This window comes from Centropristis striata, chromosome 13 (genome assembly GCF_030273125.1).
Source record: "Centropristis striata isolate RG_2023a ecotype Rhode Island chromosome 13, C.striata_1.0, whole genome shotgun sequence".
NCBI lineage: Eukaryota > Metazoa > Chordata > Actinopteri > Perciformes > Serranidae > Centropristis > Centropristis striata.
Genome location: NC_081529.1, coordinates 9,703,354 through 9,729,202, shown reverse-complemented (window position 1 = coordinate 9,729,202; position 25,849 = coordinate 9,703,354). Strand labels below are relative to the sequence as shown.

The window sequence follows — 25,849 nt, the reverse complement described above, 5'->3', positions numbered from 1 at the left end:
TTTCTTTTAGATTTATATTATACTTATTTTAGATTTATATTTTAGACTTATTTTAGATTTATATTATAGACTTTTATTTTAGATTTATATTATAGACATTTATTTTAGATTTATATTACTTTTATTTTAGATTTATATTATAGACTTATTTTATATAATATACTTTTATTTTTTATTTATATATTATACTTTTATTTTGTATTTATATTATAGACATTTCTTTTAGATTTATATTGTACTTATTTTAGATTTATATTATAGACTTATTTTATATTTATATTATAGACTTTTATTTTATATTTATATAATAGACTTTTATTTTATATTTATATTAGACTTTTATTTTATACTTATATTATAGACTTATTTTAGATTTATATTACTTTTATTTTAGATTTATATAATATACTTTTATTTTGTATTGATATTATAGACATTTATAGTATACTTATTTTAGATTTATATTACTTTTATTTTAGATTTATATTATAGACATTTTAGATTTATATTAGACTTTTATTTTAGATTTATATTATAGACTTATTTTATATAATGTACTTTTATTTTATATTTATATAATATACTTTTATTTTGTATTTATATTATAGACATTTCTTTTAGATTTATATTATACTTATTTTAGATTTATATTATAGACTTATTTTGTATTTATATTAGACATTTATTTTCTATTTATATTAGACTTTTATTTTATATTTGTATCATAGACATTTATTCCAGATTTATATTATAGACATTTATTTTATATTTATTATTTATATATTTGTCCCCAATTTTTATTTGTCTTTACATATTTTATTTATAAATCTGCCACACCTTATTCTACCAGAATTTACAATATTCTTCACAGTAGATTTCATTCAAGTGAAAGTTTGAGAAATTTGAAAATTAAAAAACTCTTACTAAATTTATGTAATATAAACATTCAACAACAATTTCCAGTTAAGTGCTGTATTTATCCAACATTTTTCATGATTTTGTTTAGTGAATTGTTGGCTAGTTTAACTAAAGTATGCAGGTCATAAAGTATTTGAGTCTTGCTTGTTGAAAGTAGTGGTGATAGATGAACAATGCTTTCACTCAAACGCTCAGGCTGATGCACAAAGGACGTGAGAAGTCTGACTAATCCGTTTGGCCTTTAGATCATGACAGAATTAAAGTGTACCCACAAGACGGACTAAGGTGATAATAACCTGGGTCAGACTTGTGTCTCGGATCCTTCTGGATAAGTGTTTAGAAATGTTTTAGTCAGTATGGACTCTTTCCAGACTCAGTTTACTTTAATTGTATAGTCAAAGAAAATCAGAAGAAGACCAACAACATTTCTTATCTTAAGATCCCATTTATTATTTGTAGTGCAAAAGTACAACAGACCGGACTACAGATGGTTAAACTTGCTTCAGATCCCTGTGTGAAATACGCTATGCTATAACCTACTAGACCATAATATGATACAAACAAACACTGTAAAACCTAAACGTTTAACCCCTTCAAGACATGCAAATGTGCAGCAAAAATAGTGACACAACACCATAAATATCAACTCAAACATCAGTAGAAAAAAAAAGTGTATGAACACAACATGGTCTGTGTAGTCCATAGCACAAACACTCACAGGGACCAGCTCACAACACTGTAGCTCTGCTATGGGACTGACTAAAATGAGGACATCTGTCGAAAGGAAAATTAACCAAAAGTGAATAAAGATCGACAGTGTTGATAAATGTGACATCTACCAGGCTCAACCTTTAAACCCGCCTCCCACTTCCTGTCAACAGATGATAAAACAATTCCAGCATATTCATGAAAACATTTCCTTCCAGTTCACTTCAACTGTAAATGAGGTTATTATGATTATTATTAGTGTTTTTAATATAAAGGACTCAATCACAGTATTGGTTTTCCAGTCTTTGTGATAAACTAAGAGGCAGTTTGGAGTCTAAAGTGGTGAGTGCATTAAGGTCCAACACCCTGTTTTGAATCTTTGGGAAGAGGGAAGGAAATGAAAAAAAAAAAGTCAAAGTAATAATTCATATTTAGAGAACATTGTTAAAAAAATTATCATCATCAGCCATATGAAAATGAGCCTGCAGTGACATATTCATTAGCGTTCACACTGCAAATATCTCAAACTTCATTCTCATCCTTAGAGGGAGTATTTTTTCTGCGAGGCACTAAACAAACCCGCCCTTCTACGAAAGTGCTTTGGTGTATCTTGAGAACATTTTAAGTAATGCTTATTATGAATATTAAGTTTAGAGAAAAGTAAGAGTGAATACAAAGGGGGGTGGGGGAGAGCTAAAGCCATTAACACGCCCTTATGGTCTTTACGAAGCCTTTAAAATGAAAAGAATAAAGTCAAACTCACCTCAAAACACATGACAAAAATAAATGACAAAACCAAAGAGATGTTCTAACGGCTGACTGTGATCGCCTGTGTGGCTTTACCTTTTCTTTAGCACTTACAGCAGTAATAAGAAGCCTCTAACAGCTCCTCTCTTGTCTCCTACATCTGAACTTGACAAAACTAGTTCACATTCTATCTTATAGTATAACATAAAAGACAAAAAAAATAAAAATAAAACAAACCTTAAGAAAAGCTCAAGTCCATGAGGTGAAAGAGGAAATAAAAGTCACCTTAAAAGGTGAAACGGCCTCTTTTCAGACCCTCTCCTCCTTTCAGTTCTGTTTCAACAGCAGCAGTAGTATTAGTGTCTGCCTCCTCCGGGGCTCCACAGAGAGAAGAAACATTCTCGTAGCGTTGAGAGCCAGCAGGGGGCAGCAGCAGCATGACCAATCCTCTCTGAGGTGCAGTGATCCAGTGGAAGGCATTAAGGCAAAGATGCAGGGAGTTCAGGTGCAGTCTGCTGCAGAGCACCTCGTCTTCTCTCCTTTCAGCGCGCCTGGACGCCTTTTATCTGGGGTGATGGCGTGTCAGGCCTCTCCTGGCGTTGGTGGACTGTCTCTGCTGGGCGAGGAAGGACATGGCCTGGTTGGAGGGACCCAGCCGCTCGCCAGACACTTTCTGATGCAACGCCATCCCCTGAGACACAGAGAGACACAGAGGAAGGATGTGTGTAAGGAATAATAAACAACATACCTTTCACCCTTGTGTACTCCTAAAAAAAAAAAGTAGGAGTGCACCGATTGCAATTTTCTGGCCGATCACCGATTTTTAAAAAGCCTGACCCGCCGATTCCGATTTTGGCCGATACCGATTTTTTTATAACTCACAGCATACACCTTCAATGTCTGAATCTTATTTTATTGAAAAACGATAACACAGCAGTATTTTTCTTGAACAAATAAAGGAAATCACAATGTCTGAAGTAGTTAATAAAATATTGAGCTTAAAATAAATGGCAACAATTTATAGGACAAACTAATAAAAGAACTGCAACCATAAATAAAGTGTCCAGAGTTTTTGGTTGTATGTATGTTGTACTAAGGATGGGCATCGATTTTCGTCATTAAATCATAAAAAATAAAAAAAAAGCGATAAAAGACTTGGTGCACCCCTAAAAAAAAATAAAAAAATATATATAACACCCATGCTCCTCAGGGGTCAAAAAGGACCCCATGACATCAAACTGGTTTTAGGACATGTAGAAAAAAATATTACCAACTTTTTTTTCAACTTTTAAGGAAACTCATGACCAACACATTGATATATAATTATCTTTTTTTTTTCATTATTATTGGTCAATGTTAGTCAAATATGCAAGGCCTCATTTCAAGGGGAAAAAAGTAATAAAACCTGATTTTTTTTCAATAGTTATATTATAATAAATAAAAATATATAAATAATAATTTCTTGATGGTATTGCACAGAGTGGGTTATGTCAACTGTGTGAAACTTTTGTTTTGAAAGCATTGTTCATTTTTGGATGACAGCAAAAATAAAAAAAGTATAACACCCATGCTGCTCAGGGGTCAAAAAGGACCTCATGACATTAGACTAGTTTTAGGTTTTATGTCCTAAAACCAGTCTAATGTCATGGGGTGCTATAAAAATTTATAAAACACGTAAAAATGTATGTTTAAAAGTTTAAATTTATATCATCTATAAAGGATGCAGAGCGGCACATATGCTGAATTTCAAGCAATTCTATGAAAGTTAACCTATATTAATCGTATGTTGCAAATTATTTGGGGTCAAAAAGGAGCCCAGGAGTACAGGAGGGTTAAGCCTTCTACATGTTGTCATATATTTGGACAATGACTTACCATGTTGTACCATGCAGTGATGATGAGTTTCTCCTCCTGGTCATGCCTGGCTCTGCTCTTTTCATAGTCATGCTGAGCAAAGAAACACATCGTTGTGCGTTAGTGAGATTGAAAGCACTACGGTAACATCATTTGTCTCTTTTTTTTTTGTTAAAAGGTTCATACCTCCAGGTGCTGGATTTTTCTCTCCTTCTCGGTCAGCTGGTTCTTCAGTGCCTGGATGTCAGGAGTCGCAGGCACCGGCTGCTGCTTGGGATCCAGGGTTTTGATCACCTGCACACAAAGACACTTATTAAAATATTATTCCGCTGATTTCACTTTTTAACCCTCCTGTTATGTTTGTTTCTGAGGAACAGAAACAATGTTCAAGGGTCAATTTGACCCGGGGTATGTTTAATTATCTAAAAGTGTCAGAAACTAAAATATCCCAATAAACACCGTTTATATTTCATTAATAACTCAATTACTAACCATTTCAATCAATATTTACTACAAAAGTGTTCTTTACCTCTCACAGATCATGGTTCAATGAGGATAATTCACTCGTTTTTCATAATAAATGCATGTTAAAACTTGTACATTGGAAATACCTACATATAAAATACAATAGTTTTACATTATGTTGATTTTTAAAAATTTTATTTTACATTAAAAAAAATTATATAAAAATACTTTCAACTATTTTTATTTAGATCTTTAAACTTTGAAATGGGTCAATTTGACCCACAACATAACAGAAGGGTTAAAAAATGTAAGAAATCTATTCAGGAGAAATCTTTCTTACTTCAGGCATTCTTGTTTCTTGTCAAAACCTGGCAATATACCTTTATTACCCACAATTCTCCCCCTTACAGCTCAGTAGGAGATAGTCTGTTATCAGGTAATGTAGCCTCAACATAATAACCTCAAATAATAAAGAAAGGCCTCCAGGTTGGGTTAGCTTGCTTCTTCCTAACTCCACACCCCCACGTTTCCACATTTCTTGCAGAAATCTACAAAATGTTAAAAGTATTTGAAACCAAATCACAGCATGGATTATTATATAGTGTTCCTTTAAGGTCTTATATCACTATAGTAACAAAAAAGCATGGAAATGGCCTTCATGTACTGAAAGTTATAAACCCTTATACAGTTTATAATACATTAATTCATATTATAGATTCGAACTAGACTTTACCAACTTGATACACAGTGCTAAGCAGCTTCTCAGTTTATTTTTCAGGTTTCGACCTTTCAGATGACGTACACCACTACTGACATCTACTATCTCCCTCTAAACATCCACTGCTAGCTATTGCTTTCCTAAACAAGTGGCATGAAAGATCAATATGTCTGTATGTACATGTTATACTGGTCAATAAATAAGACTGGAATGCAGTAGCTATTCACCCTGTTTACTCCTGTTTTCTCCTTTGCTGAGGGTTTCCCTGCACAGCAGGTTCTCTGAATAGGGCAGGTCTTAGACCTACAATTGTAAACTTGATTTGAACTGTGGTGTGCTTTTAAGAAATTATGTACTTGAATGGGTGATGTGTGAAGTACAGTTATTGCTGTAGGCTTATTTATATTTTTCTATCCTTGAAATGTTTTTCTTTATTGTGTCACTATTTGTTCTGTTGTTTTGAGACATGTCTATGGTGAAACCAAAGAGGATTTTCCACTGAGTGGAAAATAAAGTTTTCGTAAATCGTAATGTTAAAATTATGCTACAATTAAATGATGTGAAAATGCATGTTTTGATTTTATTTGACAGATGTAGAAGTGAGCTATTGGACGCAATGTAGACATTATGGAGGTCTGGACCCTTACTGGCTGGTAATACAAACAACTAGACCTCCTTGAAACTGAACAGCATCCCCCTGCTTTATACCGAGGACACCATGTTCCGCTGAGGTGGACTGACCGTTCTCGCCTTCTCCACATAGCGCTTGTACCGATCCTCCATCTGCTTCATGTCCTCGTCCTTCTTCCGCAGGATCTCCTGGAGTTCATCTATCTTCTTTGCCACTGAGAGGTAGAAACATAAAGGAGGTGTTAACAGAAGAGTGGACACTGGCAGGAGCTCAATGAGGCGTCAAGATCATGACGTGACGTTTTTCAGACTTACTGTTGTCGTCCACTTTGGGCTCTAAATCATCAATGACCTCTCTTTTCTTTTGCAGATCTGAGTGAGCTTCATGGAGCTTCTCCCTGCAATAATCACACATTATGAGTGTGTGAGCTCACTGGCTTTTTGGACATGGATAAATAAATATGTAAGGAGCAGTGTGATGATGACAACTTACAAATGCTCCTCAAGCTTCTTCTTCAGTAAGGACGACTTGAAAGAAAAGAAGAAAACATTTCAAACTAAAAACTAACGCACACGGCTTTCTAATAATAACTCACAAACACGTACACACAATAAAAGCTGTAAAAGTCAAGCTGGCAAACAGTTTAATCATGGGCCAGTTGGACAGAGGGTGGGCCGTACTTACTATGGCCTGATTTTGGCAGAGTTGATCGATGGGGGCAGCGCAGAGAGACAGACAGAGAGGGGCAGGCGTTAACAGTGAATCACCACAGCAAACATGGGTTAAAGTCCCACACAACATGTATCAAAGTAGAACAAACAGCCCAGTGTGCAACAGTCATCTTTGAAATTCTCTACTTGCACAATGTTGTAGGAACTGCACGTGTTTACTTCCTGTCATGTTTACCTGAATGTCATCTTCGCCCTCAACCTTGTGGTTTTTCATCCTTACTTTTCTCTGTACAGTTAGCTTTGTACACATTAGTTCATTAGTATTTTATGTTAGCGTTTTAGCTAAGTTAGCCTAAGAAACCAGAAGGGTTCCCAACTATTGTTCAGAGCCGCAAAGCTGGAAACACAACACTGATCTACAGGAGAAGTCTGTCTGATTTAACATGATTTATTCTAGAGTCGGCTCATTCCACCAATATTCACCTATCCTATACATTAGACACACTGGAGGAGGTGACCTGTCAACATGTTCCAGGCCATCCTGAAATACCCGGATCATCTGCTCCACAAAACCTTTATGGACCAAAAAAACAGCAGTGGACGGCCCCTCTCTCTCTGTTGCAGGACGGAGAGATTCAAAAGATCCTTCTCTCCTACAGCCATCAGGCTGTCTCATTCTAACAGAGATTCTACCAGACTAACTGAATTTACCCTCGGGGATAAATAAAGTCATTTTGATTTGATTATCATAGCTATAACGGTATCTATCAGTAATGGTGTATTTGTTCAACATATAATACAGAGAATGCTTGGCGTGATTAAGAAATGGGGACACCATAACCTACGTTGTCCAGGAGAGTGCTGGACAAATAAAATATTTATTTCCTCTGTTACCTACAGACGGCTAAAAAGCGACAGTAAACGAAAGCAGTAGGGTGAGAGATTAGTTCCTCCAGAGATAGAGATGAAGTTGACAATGTAATATACATTGTATGTACAATGTTAATACATAATAATACACTGGATTTATATAGCACTTTTCTAAACATTTAAAGACGCTTAACAGGGAATAAATAAATAAACGATGAAGGGAAAAATTTTGATAGAACAAACACATGCAGTTATAAACCTCATACTACATTGTGCAAGTAGAAAATCTACTCAATGTGCCATGCATCTAGTTGATCAGTTTCATAAGAAAAAAAGTTTTCCCATGCAGACTGTGTCTACATATCTACTGTCAACATGACTGTTTGTGATGAGGGGAGTTCAAACAAAAGTGGGCGGAGGATCTCTGGACTCACGTCCTCGGTCTTGCTGTCCTGCTCATGGAGCGCTTTCTGGAGCTCCTCGATCTGAGACCGCAGCTCTGAGATCTGCTGCTGGTTTAATCTTAGAAACAAGAAAGTATAAAAAAAAAAAAAGAGAGAAAATGAAAAGGCTGAAGGAGCACTGTGGCGGGAGTAACAAAGAAAAGGGAGGTCGATGTTAAGGATGAAACATAAGGTCCTGGAGTTGTTACTGTGGGTGGGAGATGTATGCAAACTATGGTGTGGATGTGTGTACATCGCTGCGGGCGGTCTTCATCCATTCCCCCCAGTGTACTGCCTGGCCATTCACGGCTTGGCTCTACTGAGCATGCTTACTCCACTCCTCTCCTCCTGTTACTGTTGCTGAGGATGCTTCCCACACCCTGGGCCTGGTGTTGCATGGACACACACACACACACACAGTCCACCCACATGTCCACATGCCCACAGGCATGTAAACACACACACAGTCAAGGGACAATCTGGCTTTCTGCTGTCTGTCCTCCAGTCCAGCCCACACAGCTCAGTTGAGCACACAGTCCAGAGGGTGAGTTGACATTTAGGCAGATATCACTCCTACCATCAGCCAAACAAGCAGCTTAATGTCCAGGAACACACAATATGGTGGCCTAGAAGGGGAATGATTAATGAACACAACAAGAACTTGGACTGCATGTAAAGCACACACCCTCCCCTACCTGTTCTGAGTCTCCAGGGCGTTCTTGCTGCGCTGAGCCTCCTCCAGCTCGGCCTGAACCTCCACCACTTTCTGCCTGCAGGTCTCCTCCTGGACGCACAGCATCTTGTTTTCACTCTGTAGACGCACCACCGTCTCCCTGTTGTAGAGAAAGAACAATGAGGAGGAAGGAGGACCGTGAAGGGGAAAGAAAGTGGACAGATGAAATGAGTCAGAGTGGCAGAGTTGAGAAAGGTCTGCCGAGCTGGCTGCATCGCTCTCCGACAACGCCCCGACCAAATGTGCAGCACTGACATGTGTCGCTATTTCAGGGGCCAACTGTGCCTCAGACTATAGCAGCTGAATATAGAACACAAGTGGGCTGCTGATAGTGACACCAATGTATGTCCCTTACTGGTTTGGAAGGAAAAGTCTTATCTATTAGGCTTATGCACACAGATACAGGCTGATACAGGGACATACTTGAGCTCAGTAGGCATGATCTCTGCAGCGAGGTTTCCAGCTGGGACGCCGCTGTCACACAAGCCTCCTGCAGAAACAGACAGAAAGATTAAGTGTTACTTTATTTTCATTAAATATCCTTATTTGCATCAATGGGTATTTTACATTCACAAACAGCTTTACATGTACACAAGGTTAATAAGTGCTTAGCCACCAGCTCTCATTGCTCCACATTTGTTAAGGGTGGTCCTTGAAGTTCTGTTACTTGTTTGTGAATTGAGTGAAGCCGTTACTCACCAGAACCACTGAGACACCTCTGTTGGACTTGTGCACAGCGGAGCTCATCGTTTGTCTCCCGAAGTGTGTCTCTTTCTGAGATCAGACGCTAAAGAACGAAGCACAATGTAACAGACTTCAGCTTCATGTCACACTGCTTTCCTTTTGATGTTAAATGACGATTTTTCAATTATTTTCTTTTTTCGAAAGTGGGGTTGTATGAGGTAGTTTCCCATAGCCAGTGTATCATCTAGTTTAAGCCACATTAAAAAAATAAAATAAAAACTATATCAGGTCTAGTGTATGCTAAATTTATAATATTCTCACTGCTTTACCTTGCTGTCAGACAGCCCTGTTTAAGTCTACACAGAGGGAACTGAAGACGTTATCCAAGCTCTCTTTAAGAAAAACAGAAGTTGCTGATCTACTTTTGTCTTTATCAGTTAGTTTGGGTTATTGTGTGACTTTGGTAAGAACTTCAACATACCAAAATCACACAACATCACAAACAAACTAAACGATAAAGACACTTAAAATTACAGTTCCTGTGAGTCTGGTGGCTCTGAAGTTATCCTCTGACAGAAACTTAAACCCAGCTGTGCGATAAAGCAGTGAAAAATATTCTAAGCATGGCGTACAATAATTTAATTTTTAAGTGGCTTTAAATATGCTTCACTGCTGCTCCAGTCTACAGCAGTACATTGCTTAGCTTCTGTGTCGGTACTCCTGCCTCGTCTCCAAACTGGGCCGGGCCGACCACCATCTACTGTAAATATTAGGCCAATTATGAATAAGTTCCTCATACAACCACACTTCAAAAAATGCAAACTTTCCCTTTAAAATAATTATTTGGGCCACCTGTATGTATACATATGAATTCAAGAAAGGATGGACCTTTCATATGTAGAAATAAAAGTTCAAAACCAAAACGAGTTCTGGACCCAGATAGTAATCACAAAGTCCATGGTTTGATTTCTGGCTAACCATATTTCCTGTCTCGACTAAATACTAAAATGCAAATAATAACTAAATAATGTTTTTAAAAAATCTTAAATTTAGACTTAGGGCAGTAACTTGGGAAGAAAATCAGATGTACATTACTGCAAAAACCCCAGATTTTCTCATCTAGACTCTCACGCTACTTAAACAGTACAAAGTAAATGTACACTTCATGTCAGTACAGTATGTATTTCTTAATTACTCCCACGTGTGAGCGAGGACATTAATCACTTCTGTCAGTTTGCAGAAGGTGCTAGAATTGACACAGGACGTGGGAGTCCACAGAAGAATAGTACGACATTTGCCTGGCAACAATTCCTCCGGCAGGGATGTGCATCCTGTAGCAGTCACAACAAGTGTTGCTCTGTACAGGACTGCCATCGCTGAAATCAAACCTATATCACTAGATCACATGCTGTCTACTAATCTGAACCGTGACAGGAGACGGATGCAGTGAAAGCACTTTGTAAGAGGCACGTGCTCATTCTTTCCCCACCACAGTGGAACTTTTATTTCCTGACGATGTTCACCGACTCACTTCTTTCTCCTTCAGCAGTGCGTCATACTTGTCGTGAAGGTTCTTGTACTCAAACTGCCATTTCTCAGCTTTCATGGCCTCTGCCGAGTGCTTGGTGTGAAGCTCATGAGCCTACAAGTCAGAGAGCATAGCAACAGTCTGCGTTGGCAAGAAAGAAACAAAACTGCAAGGTTTTCCAAGCAGGTGCATGAACCAGACTGTGTTTAACTCCACTTGGACGTCAACACAGGAACAAGCAGCCCTCCCCCTCCTCCTTCTAGCCCACAGCTTGCCTGTCTCTTGTAGGTGTCCAGCTGATTGCGGACGGCGTTGGCCCTGCGGAGCTCCTCCTCCAGCTCGCAGGTGCGTTGCATGTACACGGTGTTGCGCTCCTCCAGGAGGCGCACCTGTCTGCGCAGGTCCCCCAGATCCTCCAGTTTCCTCTTGTACGTCTCCACCAGGGCTTCGAGCTGGTTCACCCGGTCGGACGAGTGCCTGAGGGGGAGGAGAGGACAGTGTGGGAGGCGTCGGGCTCAGAGATACTTTTAGTTAAGTACATATCCACACGGATGTATTGTGTTTAACTACTGAAAAATCAACAACTCTGACGCACGCCAGTGTCAATGCATGAAATTCATATTATCAACACAGATGTCAGAGAGGAGCTGAATGGACGTCTGTGTGTGGGCAGCGTGGGAGTTGTTTCTGTGAGTGTAAATTGATAATAGATGAACTACTGCTTAAAGGGAAAGGCTGGTGATGTTCTACAGTCCCCTGAAAAAACAAATAAAACTAACTGTGTTGAGTTTGTATCTAAATACTTTTCTACTTCTTTCTTGCCTCTTTCTGCTCATTTGTATTTACAATGCATGGTGCGTTGACTGTAAATAAACTAGAGTGTCCAGTTCATGGTAATGAAGCAACATCTCACCCAGTGTAACTGCGAAGCTCACTGTTGGGTTTTTAATAGTTTCTGCACAACAATGACTTGTTAAAGAGATCAATTCACTTTTGCTCTTTTTATGGGATTTGTTGATGGGAACAAAAATGTGAAAAGGTCACACATATCCTTTTAAAAGGGATAATAATAATAATTCATTGAATTTATATAGCGCTTTTCAATAACCCAAAGACGCTTAATAAGATATATTTTTGGTCAAAATTATGCTTTGATGGTTCATTTATATTTCTAGGTGCCACTTCCCTCCAATCAGAAACCTCTACTGAAGGAAAAAGTGAAGCTGAAATCTGCATTCTTTCCAATGACCAGCAAGGGGTGACTCCTCTAGTTGATAAGTGGAAGAAGTCTATGAGGAAATTACCCTATTTCTCACTTGATTTATTAACTTGGTAACATTTTCCCGATTGTTGTGATAGTTTGTGATCTCAACTGCTCAAAATTTCCCATCTCCTTTAATACAGCATGATGCTCTTTTAAGCAGGTTATGCTTTGGGGCGGGGCTACCAGCTGATTGACAGGTGACTACCACAGTGCAGTTTGTGTCCCTTTTACAGTGTGTTTTCAGTTATTTAAAGTTCATGGGAAAATTTTGGTCAGTCTTAAATGTCTTGGTTAGTGATTAGTTGGACTAAAAGGCACTCTAAGGAGTCAGCTGTTTGAATCATTGTTCCTTGCTAACCAAGCTAGCTAGTTAGCACTAGCGTCAGAGGATGATGCAGCATCCTTCCAGCTCCTGATCAGTTCTCGTTTCACAAAACAAATATAGCAAAAGGCCATAAAGCAAGATGACCAAAAGGCCAAACTAAGTGAGAGTTCACAAACCAATGATTGATGCCAAGGAGACTACAACCATAATTTAAAACAGTCTTTTCCTTTGAACTTGAGGACTCAACACAGAATAGTTTAAGACACAGATAACACTGTTACAATAATGGGAACCAGTAGGTTTTACAGAAGCTCACAGACAACATTAAAGAGAGAGAGAGACTGCAGGAGACATGCATGCAATTGAAATTTCTATTCTAAATATAAGAAATATAGAAATTTAAATTCAACCACTGCCAATGGCCCACAGCAGAGTTATAATGAGAAGTAATAGGCTCTAAAGAAGCTTTAAAGGCTTAAATGTGTGGACACTTCTCAATTGTGCTGTACTATGTACACATGTGATGTCGCACTCGGAGCCTGAAACAATGACTTGTGGGAGGCACTGAAAAGTCAAAAGACCATCTTAAATAAAGAATTTCTATTCTTACACAAAATATGTAATTTTAGGTACTTTTAATGTCCCATTTATTTTATTTATTCATTAATTTATTCATAAAAACTTTCAAGGCCTTGTTTTCCACCTTCAAATGAACAAACTTCAAGAACCTGTAGAACAATACATTAACAACAATTCCATGTTGTTGAAGTTGAACCATATTTGTCAACCAATATTTACAATATACTTCATTTTAGTCTAGAAGGCACTGTTCATTCTGAATGAATTGCATTTCAAAAAGCCTTTAATGTTTCGAGTCTTCCCTTGTTTGCCATTACACAATCCCAAAAGCCACAAAGCAGAGAAAACAAAACCCTCAGTGTCCATGTGATTCAACGCCCACCAGGCGTGACTTTCTGCAGTTTGGCTGAGTCCAAACTTGGGTTAGCTTGTGAGTACGCCTGCGCTGTTTACCACAATAAGTTCAGCTTGATGGGTGGGATTTTTCTGAGACTGCTCTCACCTGAGAATGTCCATCTCGTCTTTGAGGGCCTGGGCCTCCTGAGCCAGGCTGGTCAGCTCTTCGTTCCGCAGCTGCAGCTCAGTCACCTCGCGGTCCAGTATCTCTCCCCGCACACGCATGTCGTCTCTGCTGTTCTCCAGTCTGAGATTCACCAGATATCAGAGCAGTGGTTTGTGTGACTGAGTAAACTGAATGGACCCATTGTGAGATAATAAATGGAGCAAAATGACTCAGCAATAGCATTTAATTTACTGTGAACTTATGAGCTACATTTTCTAAGAAGTTGAGTGTGGAGATGTCGGTTATGTAAAGGACTGCTGAGCATACATTAAATAATAGATAGAAACCCTGGACTGGTTTCCACAGCCACATTGTGTGTGTACTGCTTGTACCTGTAGTTCTCCTCCTGAAGCTGCTCCATCTGACTCTGCAGCAGCAGCAACTTCTTGCCGGTGATGGCAGTGGTGGAGGCGTCCAGGGAGTCGAAGCGGCTCAGCTTCTCCTTCAAGGAGCGCGTCTCTGCCTGCAAGGACGACTTCTCCTCCAGAGCCACCGACAGCTGTGGTGGCAGAGAGAGGCACAGATGACAAACATTGTTAAAAAATAAATAAAAAAATAAAAACACGGGCAAAGATTAGGGAAAGGACTGCTGAGAGAGACGTGATAAATACACACAAAGAGACAAATCCACAGCTGTAAAGAGGGAGGGAAAATAGAAGAGACACGAGGAGCAGAAGAAAAAGTTCACAATGCTGATTCAAAGAACATCATAAGAAGAATGCTGACATCTCTCTCAAAATAACCAAGACTGACATAGACGGATATATAGTGACAAACACTTTTCATGCTTACAGGACCTTAAACAATGCATGCAATGTTTCTCATTTCACATGCTCAGGCGTCAAAAGCCAGTTAGTCGGCTGGTTTGCGAGGGTCTCAGGCAGATGGGACTATCTCAATAGTGAAGTTGTTAGCTTTATCCTCAGGGTCATAACCACATGATGCAAATAGATGAATATGCACAGCTCACTGAGGACCATATTGCTTATACTGCTATATATATACTGTTAACTTTCTGGATGTTTCAGCATGTCGGTGATGGAGTCAGGCTGAACTGAAGTTTTGGTTAGACAAGCTGGCATTCCAATAATAAATTAAGGGGGTAATGTATACTTACCTGCTAGACATCTTTCCAGTTCGAGTACAGCAAATCCCTACACTTAACTTTAAGGACAGATTGCATGCTTTAGCACAGGACCAGTAACAGTAAATAGCTTTCAAAACAACACAAATGACTAATCCCTAATGCGTGGGCTAAGTAAGTAAACAAACAGGTGGGCTGAGAGCAGTACAAATTATTGTTGGCTACTGCTCCATCCCAAGGCAATGTGTCAGTTTTATCTTGATGTTATGCAACTATTGACTGGAATGTATCTTTGAAATGCACAAAATTAGTCCCCTCTCAGTCAGTGGTGCAAAAAACAAGTAACATGGGAACACAAACAAAGTCTCAGGCAGGCTAATCAATAAGAAGAGGCCAGAGCATAAAAAGCTGCAGGCACACACATTCAACAACATGCTGCAACCACAGATCTGCAAAACTGGGCATCAAAGGGGTCTCAGAGTTCGGTACATCACAAGATAAATGGTTTATATTACTCAGAAAGCACAGAATAGTTTGAGTTAATAACAACTCTGTTATAGGGATGGAAGATAAAACAAATTGAAGCCTCAGTATGCCATTTTAAAGCTAGAATCCTCAATATTTTCATGGAACCAAACCCTGATATTTGATATTATTTATAGTCAGGAATAGCAAGTTTTTGTATTTATATTGAGGAATTACCTCCTGTGGTAAGTTTTAGTTGTGAGACCTGCCGACCAACACTCAAGGGGATTCACAGGAATGATAGTTTATAATCCAGCACCACTGTTTTAAAAAAAAAAAAAAATATATATATATATATATATATATATATATATATATATATACATATACATACACATACACACATACATACATAGAGACACCCGCACACAACAGGCCAAGTTTGGAAGCAACTTAAATTTTCTGTTCACAATGGCTTTCTGAAAAACCAGTATGGATTCTTTGGATTTTTGGATGTGTTTACTGCATGATCAGTCTTTACCTTTATTGAATTGAACCATTTTCCTCAATTGATCTTTAGGTATACATTGATGTTACCAGACCATTGCTGAATAAATGTTACCAAAAGAAATGAAGGGTTTAGTTTTAGGGTTGAGGAGATTTGGAAGAGTCACAACTTTAGTGCAAAAGTAAAAAACAAATCACAGTTTGCATTATTCACTTTAGCTCTTTGGCTTTTGAGAGTTTGGATACAAAAATCCCAATAAATCTCAACTGTGTTCATATCTCTGACAAACTACCACAGAAATGGCTAAAACTGAAGAAAGAAAGATACACAAAGTCTAAGCAATAAAAACCCAAAGACCTGATAATTATAGTCAAAATGTGTTCTGTTAAGTGACTCTTTATATAAATCAAATCAATTTTATTTATATAGCCCAAAATCACAAATCACATATAATAATACATATAATAATCACATTCATTTTGTTGCAAAGTATAGCAATGAAACTATGATCTTTTTTGTACAAATTTGATCTTGCTTCCAAAGCCTGTAGTGTATATTTATACATAATTGATATCAGCCCATTTACTCTTCATCCACTAACACTATATCAGAACTGTATTAATATACTGCTAACGCAACATTTGTTACTGTTCTACATTAACGAGTTATCTTGTGAAATGGGACAGCTTTTATTATGAAGCAATTACAGGAAATGCAATGCAATGCTAACCTAATACAGAGGTTAGCAATGACAGCAAGTGCTTTTCAAAAATGGGTTCTGGGCAGTTTTTGGCAGGTGACAAGCTGTACTCAAACTTCTCAGTAAGGTCACCAACTTTATGCAACTGTGATCTGCAGGGCAAAGTATTGACTGATTTCTTTATAATTTTCTAACCATTTTAACCAATGCAAATTTGGCTAGATGATAAACAGATTATTATGCCTCTCTTAAGAATTTTAACTTTACAGGGAGAGTTGAGAATCTTTTAAGTGGGTTGTATAAGGTCCATAGTCAATGTATTACCAACACTTGATGCATTCAGCAATGCTAAATGTCTTATATCCAGCTAAAAAAAACTCCTGCCTGCCTCTCCAAGATGGGGTCATGCTGACCGCAGACTACTGTAGCTAATACGCTGACTAAACAACCCCACTTGAAAAAGTCCTAGCTATCCTTTTAAGGTCTCAAAATGTTTGCCCAATAATACGTAGATCCCATTTGGAGTACCAACCTGATGTTCTAGGTCTCGACAGCGCTGGCTCAGGTCCTCCTTCTCATCTGCCTCCTCACTGAGAAAATAATACTTCCTGGACTGCAAACACAAGGAACAAACAGAACAGAGAGGAGATGACATACTTGTCGCAGTAGGAGGGAGTAAACATTATTGAAAGGGTGATGAAAAGCACAAAAGAAGGATGTAATAGATCCGCTGAGTGATGAAAAGGAGGGGGGGGTAAAGTATTGAGAGTTTCACCTGGTAATCAAAGTCCCCATAGGTCTCTGGGCTTCCTGGTTCTGATGAAGGCTCCTTTGATAAGAGCTAAAACAAAAAGGGGTCAAAGTCAATGAAAGCCTCAAATAATGACAAGAATATCTGTTCCCAGAAGCAGTTTTGTGGGGTTTTCTTAATAACTTTGTTTGGTAAAACCTGGAACAGGTTTCATTTGACATTCCCAGCCCTAAGGCTGCCAATAAAATAAATAAACATATTCCTGAAATATCTCAGAGCCGGGTTCCTGGGACTGTGTTCAGTTTTCTGCTTATCCGGATTCCTTTGATTGTGAATTTACCATGACTAAGAGCTGGGATTAATGCAAATAGAGAGAAGCAAAAAGGATAAGCGGGAGGCTCACTCACCTCCTGAATGGCTGTCATCACAACATGTTGGACTGATTCCTCAAGTGTCATTATCTGCTGGATTTGCTCTGTTTAGGAGCAGACAACAGAGAGTAAAGATGCAGCCAAATGCAGATTAACACAAATACTCTCCTAAAAGCCAATCCAGCACAGCACCTAGCAGTATTTCCCTTTGAATTGGAGTTTGTAAAATGGTCTTTAGTGTGAAGGGAAAAACAACCTGTGGTCAGTTTATCAACTTGTGATGATCAGACCATGACTGATATAAAGCAGGAACCATGTGATTTGACTCTGAGTTAATCCTGTGTGTTATTTTCACAGATGGCTGCACTCTCCCCCCACCCTTTTACAGCACACACTTTACCTTGTTTCTTCTCACAACTGACAGCACAGCCCAATACCAGCTGTACCAGCTTGCCCAGTTCAGTGACATCTCCCATTTCTCCTATGAGGTTCACATCTGGCATGTGCTCATCTGATACCGGGTGACCCAGCACCTGTTCATGGAGAGTAAAGTCAGACTTCAGGATTCAGCCTTAAAGGGTACTAAAAGTGCCAAATTTGGTATAAGTAATACAATATTCTTACATCATGATAATATTCCAGCATGCTCTTAAGAATCTTTTTCAAGTTGCTGACCTGTAAGAACAAAACAAATCAGAGTTACTATCTTGAGGAGGGGGGGTTGAAGGAACATATCTTGGTCGTTCTAGGTTTCTTTCTGTCATATCCTACTGTTTCACAAATTACCTTGAGGCGCCAGTTGGCCCCGCTCTCCTCCTTGATCCTGCCTAGCCACGTCTCATTAAACCAAGAGGGGTCTCTGGTAATGAGAGCACAAGAAAACTCCAGTGAGGACAAGGACGACACATGTCTGGACATAAAGATTCACGACAGGCCGAGAGGCAGTGAGGCTGTTTGCTTCTTTTCTGCTGAGCACAATGACATTTGAGGACACGTCCAGAAGTGACTCGTGTAGGGCTACAACTAACGATTATTTTCATTATCAATTAATCTGTTGATTATTTAAACGATTAATCGATTAGTTGTTTGGTCAATAAAATGTTGAAAAATATCAATCAGTGTTTCCCAAACCACAAGATGACGTCCTCAAATCTCTTGTTTTGTCCACAAACCCAAGACATATTCAGTGTATTGTCATAAAGGAACAAAGAAACCAGAAATATTCACATTGAAGAACCTGAAATCAGAGAATTTGGACTTATTGTCTTTAAAACCAACTCAAACCAATTATTGGATTATCAAAACAGTTGATGATTAATTTAATAATCGATTATTGTTCGATTAATCGAATAATCGTTGCAGCTTGAGACTCGTGGGAACAATGCTGTTGTTGTGAAATAACTGAAGAAGCAGTTGAGCAGTCGGTTCTATGTTAAAGTGACTCACTTGTTTCAAAAATGTTGTCTATTTATCCATCTATGTGGGTATGGACACACCACATACTGCAAAGGTCATCAGGCCTGAGCAGATTATGTTTTTAAAGAGGTAGTCCGCTCAAAAATCCTCACCCTTAATTCTATAGTACGATTTCAGGACATCTTGACCCAGAAACTATACTATACTATAGAAACTATACTATAGTTTATAGAAACTATACTATAGTTTCTATATGAAAGTGCTCGATGAGTAACCTGGTCATGATTTCTGGAAAGAGACATTGCTAATGGGTTGTGAGTAGTGAGCGAGTGAGTTGTTTTTGGCGGTTTGAGCACCACGAGCCGAGTGCCATGTAGTTCCAATATATCTGAGAGAAGGCAGACATCTCTACAGACGATATCTCAACACTTGGCAAATCACACAACAACAATCCAGACTGATAAACAGAAATATGTATTTTTTAATTTTGGCGTGGACTGTCCCTTTAAAAAAAAGAGCCAACCTCACAAATCCAGACTGTTCTTTGAATGATTTAAACTTTGCATAGATAACAGCCTTGTGCAATTCAAAGGGCAATTTAGTGCATATCACACAGATAAGCAAAGCTCACAGAGTGCTCTGAATGAATTTCTGCCAGTCGTTCCCCAACTTCAAGCTGTGCACTTTCATCAGGGGCACTTAAAGGTCTGATGACTGACTGATAGAGGGGTTACTGTATATTGACCTGGATTGATACCGATTAAATGATCAATGATACAATACCATTGATGCAAAGTGACAATACGGATAAATATCAGCTTTAAAATACAACTTTATTTTGAAATTCCCACTTTGTTTTCCCACTTTCAATTGATAATTTATTTAAACAATCTTTATTTGTATTTAATTTGAATGTCTTGAGGAGCTCAGTAATAACCACAGCATATATTAATTCCTTTTTGTGAATAAATATAAATGTAGCTAATTTTGTTAACTGATATTTCATCTATCAAATGCAGGCCCGTGGCTTGAATGAAATCAAATATGTATGCAGTAAGAGCAGACACTGTGATATTAGCAAATATTGTATTGCTGTCCAAAGAATTTATATAACACTGTATGGTGATGAAACTTGTGATTTACAGCCCTACTGACTGCCAATCTAGGGAGCATATGATTGAAGGCCACACAGGTTCAGGATAGATGATGTTGGTTACTTTCATCAAGCAGTTTCCCACAAACCTATCATTACACAGCTTAATACTCTTAGGAATTGTATGCTATACCACATAGACTGCCTGTGTTACAGCTTCACAAGATTTGTGAACCTTCAGTTCACCCATGAACTTGTTGAAGGTTTGTGATTGGTCTCATAACAGCATTTAACATCAAATTACTTGAGCACCGAATTCACCCGTTTCAAGATAAGGAAGAACACTTTTTCTGGAAACCTCCTTCTCTTCTTAACTATACAGCTTTTTTTTCCTATTCAATTCCACATTAAACTGCCAAGCTGTCCACCAAGGTTGCTAACTGTAGCTAACAGCACGAGCATTGATGACATAACACAATTCCTGTTACCCTTGTGAGGTCCTGCAAGTTGTTAGCTATCAAAAGTATTAAAATGGACAGGATTAAGTAGAACGCATGAAATTCATGTCACGCTCCGGGACCACAAAAAATATTTCTCTATGACTTTAAGCATCTATAACTTAGATAATCAAAACAACAATAAATATTTCATCTACTTATACATTTGTGAAATCTTACATTCTGTGCAGCACGTGTGCAATGGCCACTCCACTTGTTAGGTGGAGCTTGCTGTTGCATGATGGCACCTGAAATGTCTGTAACTGAGAAAGAAGACATTAAGAATTATTGGAGTAACCAAAGATAAAGCATATAATTTCGATGCACAGCAGTTTTAAACTTTAATCTAAAATTTGACTAGACAGACATTTTGATTGTGTGAATGCAGGTTTATAATTTTTTATGTGTTTTAAAAGACCTACACAAGCATAAACTCCTCTGCACTATTGCTGTAAATAATAATCTGTGTATACTTTTTGGCCAAGGATGTACTTTCAAAAATACAGTTTTTCTCAGTCGCTTTGGTGTATTTCTCACATCACTATTAACATTTGCACAACAGTTAATGCATTTCTAAAAACAATTAGTACAAACTGCAAAACCTAGTTGATAACCTGTAAGCGTGTCACTTGCTCAAATTGGATAGCTCATTCCACAAAAGCAAGTATTCATGTCAATAAAAGTGTCAGTGACATCAAGACGAAAAGTCCTGACACCATGTTTATGAACAAATGTCAAATGTCTCTGTCATGTTTTCATTATGACAGTTTACTCTGTAAATGTTTTCAATGCAAAAAAGTCAGATCTTGGTGACGCAACCTGAAAATGCTCCAGACAGCACTATTTACACAGCCATTTGAAAACTACAGTAAAGTTACACATTACTGTATTTAGTGAGGTAACTGAGTACAACACACTGAATATGTATGTTTCACATTTTTACTAAATATGCTTTCAATTCTAATTGTTTACAGCATTGTGCAAAAGGAAAAAATAGAGTTATTTACAACAAACATAAAGTCCCTTTGAATAGAGCTGTGACAGTCCAGTGTCACAGTGTTGTAGAAATGGTCCACACTATGTCCTGCTTGGTTCCTATATGTTTTAAAGTGTTTCAGCTCTGAGTGATTGTAGAGAAGTGGCCTATCATTGGTATCAACTAATGCTTCACACAGCCTTCTCATCAGTGAAAGCTGAGGTTCACCTGAGAGAAATTGTTCAATTTAGATGACATTTTCAGGAAAAAATAAAGATTTTTAAAAAATGTATACAATTTGCTTGACAGATTTTGACAACTAGTTCAACATTTATGTTATGACTCAAGCAATGAAATGAGGACTATTAGTTTTATATGGAATGACTATTCAGCATTCACAGGTATAGTTCATTTTGACTGGCATGACATAAACAATGATAATGTTATAAACCAGCAGAGAGTTGTACGAAAGCACTTGATGCATGTCCAAAAGCATTTATAATTTGTTGTAAGGAATGACAAACTGCTACTATGATGAGCACAAATGACTAAATGTTGTGGGGGTTGAACTAACTGTTGTGCAAATGTTAATAGTGATGTGAAAAATGCACCAAGGCCACTGAGAAAAACTGTAAATTGCTTTCAGACAAAATGTTACTTGGTGCAGTTAAGGGAAAAACATTATAGTAGCGTTGATAGCAATGTTAAATAATGCATGTAAATAACAGGGATTTCAACCCAGTTACCAATTAAATTACAGATATAAAACGTTTTAGGGGGTTACAGCCCTACTTAGCAAGCTATTAATATTAGTTGGTGTCAAGTGCCAGGCAGGTGGATTGTCCATTGTCTTGAGAAGTTACTATGTTGGATAAACTCTCATTACTGCATGGGTCTGTCAACTTACACTTATCTATTGGAGTGTGTTTTTCTGGCAGCTAACTTTGCTGACACTGCAGGCAGTTTGGAGCAGATAACAAGCTAAAACAGACCACCAGGAGCAATATGTGCAACTTACCTAGCTATTAGCCTGGCTGGCTAGCGACACTTAGCTTCCAAACACACAACTTTGATAGCTGCTAACTGCTTGTATGTTAACCTGCTCAGTCACCAAACCAGCTGTTATCGATTAACCAAGGCCGTCACTTACCAAAGCAGCGTTAACTATATATTGTCTCGTATATTGCCAACACCTGCTGTCACCTGTTAGCAGGCGGTTAGCTTCTCTGGTAAACTTGGCTACCGTCAAACTTACCCAGGTTAACAGTGAGTCACACAGCTCTGCTTTGTCCAGACTCATGGTGCTGGGCCCACTTAAACCCTCAGCAGCTTGCACACAGGCGAAGGATTTGGCTCTCTCGACTTTTTTCTCCCCCGAAGTTTGTTACTCACTCCAGTCCACCTTCCACGTCACTCATTGTCCAGCCATGGCCTCCTGCTGCTCCTACTCCTTCGCGTTTCAGCTCCTGTTATCCAAGCGAGCTTCCGTATTAAGACCGTTCCCATGGAGACGGATTATGTTTCAGGTCAGCTTGTCTGGTCACGGTGAATTATAACAATGATTATAATAATAGCCTGCTGTCTTTTTGAGCTGCCCGCGACCTGAGTAAGAGTTTCATGAATTTCATTTAATTTATTTACCTATTTCTGTTATTACATTAAATGACCAGTGTGTGTGCGTGCGTGTATCTTTAACTGATATTACATTAAATGACCAGTGTGTGTGTGCGTGCGTGTATCTTTAACTGTTATTACATTAAATGACCAGTGTGTGTGTGTGTGTGTGTGTGTGTGTGTGTGTGTGTGTATCTTTAACTGATATTACATTAAATGACCATTGTGTGTGTGCGTGCGTGTATCTTTAACTGTTATTACATTAAATGACCAGTGTGTGTGTGTGTGTGTGCGTGCGTGTATCTGTAACTGTAATCACATCAAACCATCAAAGCGTTGGGGTCGACCAATCAGAGCAGAGCAATCAACGGAATTAACAGCTGCGGAATCTTCTGGCAGAGTGAACGCAGCCAGAGGTGGGCAGAGTGAAATTTCTGGCCTCGAACAGAAAGCATTTTTGGCAAAACCATAATACCTATCATTGATCCGACTTCACTTTGAGTGTCCTGAGTTCTTCCTGAACCTCTACATATGTTTTTTTTTAAAGAAAAATGAAAAAATAGCTTTGTTAGAGCGATCTAAAAAAACAGTTAAATCTCACTTTTTCCGAAATCTTCCTGCGTTTTTAATATGGGACCCAATGAGGCTGTTGGTGGTTTTGGTGGCGCATCTTTGCGTCGTACGCCCAAACTATAACTCTGACAGCTTTACCAGAGGATTGTGAGTGAGAAGACAAATTTTCCTACATTTCTATGTATAAATTATTTCTGTAGAGTGGAATTTGCAGCTTGGAGTGCAGTTTTCAAATTTATTTTTTGACAGTTTTACCTCTCCCTCTACACTCTGAGCGATGACATCACACACTCTGACACGAACATTCCGTGCAATACACACCCATTATAATCTCAGAATTTCTCCAAAAATGATCATGGTCATTGAACAGGGATTGATAAAAAACTATATGACCTATCGAAATGCAAATTAATACACCAATACACAAGACTTGTGTCTACTGTTTAAAGTTTAAATGGAGTCTCTAGGTGAAATTATGCCGGAGAAGTAGACGTCTGAAAATCTTCAATTAATGTTCTTTTTTGCTCATTTTCTTTCTGCCGTCCCATTCATTTCAATGCAAAATTTTGGGCAGTTTTTCGCGACTTACGTCGCGAAAAATTCGTATTCCATAGAGAAAAGTAATAGCACACTGATCCCGATCAAACTGCACGTTATGATATATAATTTGGACTAGTAGCGGGACGAAATTGCGTCCGCAAGAGGAATAAGATGAAATCCACAGTATAACAGTAGTGCTTATACTGTATACCAGCGCCCCGAGCACTGGTCCCTACAGCTATTGCTGTATGGGACCAGTGCTCGGTGCGATTGCCCCGAGGCCCTAATAATAAACATAACAAAAAGAAAACAAAATGTATCTTAAAAAACTTCTTCAAGAGAATATAAAATCAGGAATAGCAATTCTAATGCAATAATTGACAATATTTTCCCCTAACAGCTATACGGTACCTTAAAGCAACCACAGAATCATCAAGGAAACACTTGGAAAAGGAAAAACTGCAACCTCCTCACCTTAGTAAAATACACTGTAAAAAAAAAAAACACCCTGTTGTTTATACGAAAAAAACCGGCAGCTGTGGTTGCCAGAACTTTACCTTAATAAACACAGTGCAACTTTTTTGTAATATTACGGTAAAATTATATTAGCACTGTTGATTTCCTGTTTAAGATTGCCATTTTATTCCATATTTTACCATAAAAAATAAAAAGTTTTTCCATCAAAAGAAACACTGTTCTGCCATATAATTGACAAGAAAATACTTTATTAATGCCGCATGAATTAAAGATTTTACCATTAAATATATGTTTAGTACATTTAACAGTGAGAAAAAGTATTTTTACAAAAAATAAATGCAAAAATGATGGCTTATATATATATTACAGTATATTTTTTGATACAAACACGGTGCCAGTGTATTTTACAGTGGAGTAATGTATTAAAAAAAATTTTTAAATACTGTTTTGGCTGATTTTTTTTTACGGTGTTTCATTGTTACTGAAACTGAATTAACCCATTTATCATTTTACAGTCTTTTACAATATTGGTTTAGCAGTTTTTCTCAGTTAAATCTACAGACATTTTTTACAGTGTAGTTGGAAACACTTGGAAAAGGAAGAACTGCAACCTCCTCACCTTAGTAGAAATATAAAATAGGCTGATAATTATTTTTTGAATAATGAATGGTGGCTCGTACCTCTGAGGCCCACTGTTTTCTATATTCAAAGTTCCTTAAAGCACCACTGGATGGCTCTAGTTGACAAATAGCCATAAAAAAACAGCTTGAACAACTGGCTGGCCCAAGCTCACAGTGCCCATGACAGGTGTTTTGTAAAACCGGTCTACTAACATGTCCTCTGAGTAGACGAAATGTGAGTTTTAAACAGCATGGATAATATCAATCAGTTCTTTAATTTGCAAGGATAAGTTCTATTGGCATTATCAATTTAATAAGCAATACGTGTGAATATACTTTTGTCTTCTGATAATGACTGGACTGTCCTGAGCATTATCAAAAGTGGATGTGGGAATGAACTAGCAAGGTCACACTTATTTGTGATTAACAGCTTAGACAAAAACTTTAGCAGGTTTCTGTCAAAA

The 25,849-nt window shown here is 38.0% G+C and overlaps 1 protein-coding gene across 1 annotated transcript; it reads right to left on the bottom strand.

The window, feature by feature from the left end:
* Positions 1–1,340: 1,340 nt before the first annotated feature.
* Positions 1,341–22,984, bottom strand: LOC131984049 (protein Hook homolog 2-like). Its single transcript, XM_059348916.1, has 22 exons — positions 22,817–22,984; positions 20,766–20,848; positions 18,366–18,438; positions 18,204–18,254; positions 17,980–18,112; positions 17,616–17,683; positions 17,233–17,298; positions 16,990–17,070; positions 14,033–14,199; positions 13,641–13,781; positions 11,246–11,447; positions 10,974–11,084; positions 9,458–9,545; positions 9,182–9,248; positions 8,721–8,858; positions 8,017–8,104; positions 6,534–6,568; positions 6,356–6,438; positions 6,152–6,255; positions 4,414–4,521; positions 4,249–4,320; positions 1,341–3,064 (listed from the first exon to the last, which is right to left on the bottom strand). Exons 1-22 carry the CDS (start codon positions 22,859–22,861, stop codon positions 2,936–2,938), a joined length of 2,133 nt encoding a protein of 710 aa, XP_059204899.1. The 5' UTR covers positions 22,862–22,984; the 3' UTR covers positions 1,341–2,935.
* Between the last annotated feature and the right edge of the window lie 2,865 nt (positions 22,985–25,849).